Source organism: Solenopsis invicta, chromosome 12 (genome assembly GCF_016802725.1).
Source record: "Solenopsis invicta isolate M01_SB chromosome 12, UNIL_Sinv_3.0, whole genome shotgun sequence".
NCBI lineage: Eukaryota > Metazoa > Arthropoda > Insecta > Hymenoptera > Formicidae > Solenopsis > Solenopsis invicta.
The window spans coordinates 3,922,077-3,925,029 of NC_052675.1; the positions used below are offsets into that span (position 1 = coordinate 3,922,077).

The 2,953-nt window shown below is 32.9% G+C and overlaps 1 protein-coding gene across 1 annotated transcript; it reads left to right on the forward strand.

Moving 5' to 3' along the window:
• The first annotated feature begins 1,204 nt into the window (after positions 1 to 1,204).
• On the forward strand, positions 1,205 to 2,953 carry LOC113003590. Its single transcript, XM_039456090.1, has 2 exons — positions 1,205 to 2,676; positions 2,759 to 2,953. Exons 1-2 carry the CDS (start codon positions 2,274 to 2,276, stop codon positions 2,809 to 2,811), a joined length of 456 nt encoding a protein of 151 aa, XP_039312024.1. The 5' UTR covers positions 1,205 to 2,273; the 3' UTR covers positions 2,812 to 2,953.

A 2,953-nucleotide genomic window follows, 5' to 3' on the forward strand; every position in this document is an offset into this window, starting at 1 on the left:
TTTTAGCTCACGACTGTACAAGGATAGAAAAAGAAACTAACATGTGTGTCAGCCTGTTGGTATGCTAGATCCAGCATACCAACAGGCTGACACTAAATAATTTTACTTTTCATAATTGGCTATCTGGTTAATTGTAGCCCTTGCAAAGCAAAAGTGGGTGTGGTTTAGCCGAACTGCACACACCATGCTATCCCTTCCACCATGATTCCAACTCTCACAATCGCACTTCGCACCTTCACTCAACCACGCTGTCACTCAAGCCTAACCGACTAGAAGCGGAAGTCGTGTAATTAAAGAGAATATTAATATTATTTGTAACATTATACATTCACTTTCTTATAATGTACGAGGTGTGATCAAAAAGTAAGGTGACTTTTCATTTTTATAAAAAAATATTCATTTATTCATCCAAAATTATGTTATCCCTTTCAAAATAATCCCCCTCTGATACAATGCATTTGTGCCAGCGCTTTTTCCAGTCGTCAAAACATTTCTGAAATGCACTTTTGGGTATTGCCTTGAGCTCCTCCAGCGATGCAGCCTTAATCTCCTCAATCGTCGCAAATCTTCGTCCTTTCATAGGCCTTTTCAATTTTGGGAAGATCAAAATGTTTCGTCACCAGTTATAACCCTTTTGAGCAGATCAGGATCATCATTGACGTCGTTCAACATGTCTTGGGCGATGTTCATGCGACGCTGCTTCTGATCAAAATTAAGCAGTTTTGGAACGAATTTCGCTGACACACGTGTCATACCCAAAACATCCGTTAAAATTGATTGGCATGAGCCAAACGATATGTTAAGATCATTAGTTATTTCTCTAATCGTGATTCGACGATTTTTCAACACAATTTCTTTCACTTCCTGAACATTTTCGTCGGTTTTTGACGTGCTGGGGCGTCCAGAACGAGGTTCATCGTTAACATTTTCTCGACCCTCTTGGAATAACTTATACCATTTATAAACATTTTTTTTCGCTCAAAGTTGACTCACCGTACGCCACTGTCAACATTTCAAGAGTTTTTGAACACTTAATACCATTTTTTACACAAAAATTAATAAAAACTCTCTGCTCCATTATTTTCAACAGCAAAAAATCGCCGAGCACGCAAACACGAGTCTAACCTTTATGCCTCTCACATAAAAACAACACATGCTATATAGTCAAAACTGTGAACATATGATCGTGACAAGTGTAGCAACACAAAAAAAAAAGATTTTGAAATTAGAGTGTACAGAGCGCGCGAAATTCAAAAAGTCACCTTACTTTTTGATCACACCTCGTATAAAATATTATGTACTTTTAACTATAAGTACTTACGCTTCATATTTACAAGTTTTTCCTGCTTTGCCTGTCATTTCATTATTGCTCATCATATTTTTGTAGGAATGTTCCAACGATTTTATTTTATTTTTTACTTGTAACGAAGTAACAGGGTAATCATTAAGATTCATTCTTTGTGCAACATGTTTCCATAATATTTTATACGTTTTTATTTTCCTTGTAGATACTTGATCTTTCATGTCCTTGTAAATGTTTAACAACAATTTTGTTGATGCATCATTCCAAAAGATTGATGAAGTTATACTTATAGCAGTTCCATTTGAACCATTTTGATCAATTTCATCATTTTGCTTAATTTCATCATTTTCATTATTTTGATTTTGTTGTTCATTATTATATGTTTCTTTTCTTGTCTTAGATAGGTCTACGCAAATTTGAGTTCCATCAAAAATAAAATTTATAGTATCAGAAGAAAAATTTATTTCCTTTAGAAATTTCAACTGTCTTCCATCTAGACAAAAAATGTTAGAAGATAAATAGGTTCATTTTAGAAACTCGCTTATAAAAATGTCAACACGCTTTTTTGTCATTCTAATCTTTTTCTATTGAACGACAAAGATAATAAAAAAATGAGCTAACATCTTTATAAGCGCGTCTAAAATAAGACAATTTAAAGCTATTTTCAAAATGTTTTATTTAATTAGACTATTCAAATTAATGTGTTAATTCTTTTGTTAATTTTTAAAGATATAAAAACAGAAAATTAAATTAAACATCCTGTTATTGATATTATATATACAGCCATTGACAAAATTATTAGGCACCCTTGCTTTTTCTAATTTCTTATAACTGTATGTGCGTAAGCTAAAAAATAAGTCATAAAAAATAATGGTGGATAAAATAATTTCTCAAAGTTTTAAATTTAATAATAGATTCCACATATTTTAAATTTAATAATACTTGTTATAAACAGATCTTCGGTCTGCCGATGGGATCACCGTTGTCTCCTATCTTGGCGGATTTGGTCATGCAGGATTTGGAGTGCAAGGCGTTAAAACTTCTTTCTTATCATCTATCTTTTTACTGCAGATATGTAGACGACATTATATTAGCAGCCCCGGCTAAATCGCTATCGGACATCCTTGACACGTTTAATTCCTTGCATGAACGTTTACAATTTACCATGGAGAGAGAGATCGAGGGGAAAATCAGTTTTCTTGATGTTATGCTTATAAATGTGAATAATAGAATTATTTTTGATCAATACAGCAAACCAACTTTCTCAGGAAGATACTTAAATTTTTTCTCACACCATCCCCTGTGTCATAAAAAGGGTATTATTTTTGGTATGGTTGACAAATTACTGTTATTATCACATCCTCAATTCCACCGTAAGAACTTCACAATTTTAGTTAACATTTTATTGGAAAATAACTATCCTTTAAATTTTATCTTTTCTATGATAAATTCCAGACTCAAACACCTTTTTTATAAAGATGACACCTGCGTGGATGATAAACGTGTGAGAAGATTTTTTATGATCCCTTACATCGAGTCTGTATCAGAAAAATTTTCATCTTTCTCATGTAAGTTTAACTGCAGTGTTGCGTTCACAATCCCTTCCAAACTGAACAAATTTATAACTACTGGCAAAGACCATACAGAGCG

What these genes read in the sequence shown, in the direction of transcription:
- LOC113003590 (XM_039456090.1), top strand. Translation starts at nt 2,274, where the DNA reads ATGGGATCACCGTTGTCTCCTATCTTGGCGGATTTGGTCATGCAGGAT. An exon ending in ATCACATCCTCAATTCCACC is followed by an intron (nt 2,677 to 2,758) that starts GTAAGAACTTCA and finishes GATAAATTCCAG; the next exon opens with ACTCAAACACCTTTTTTATA.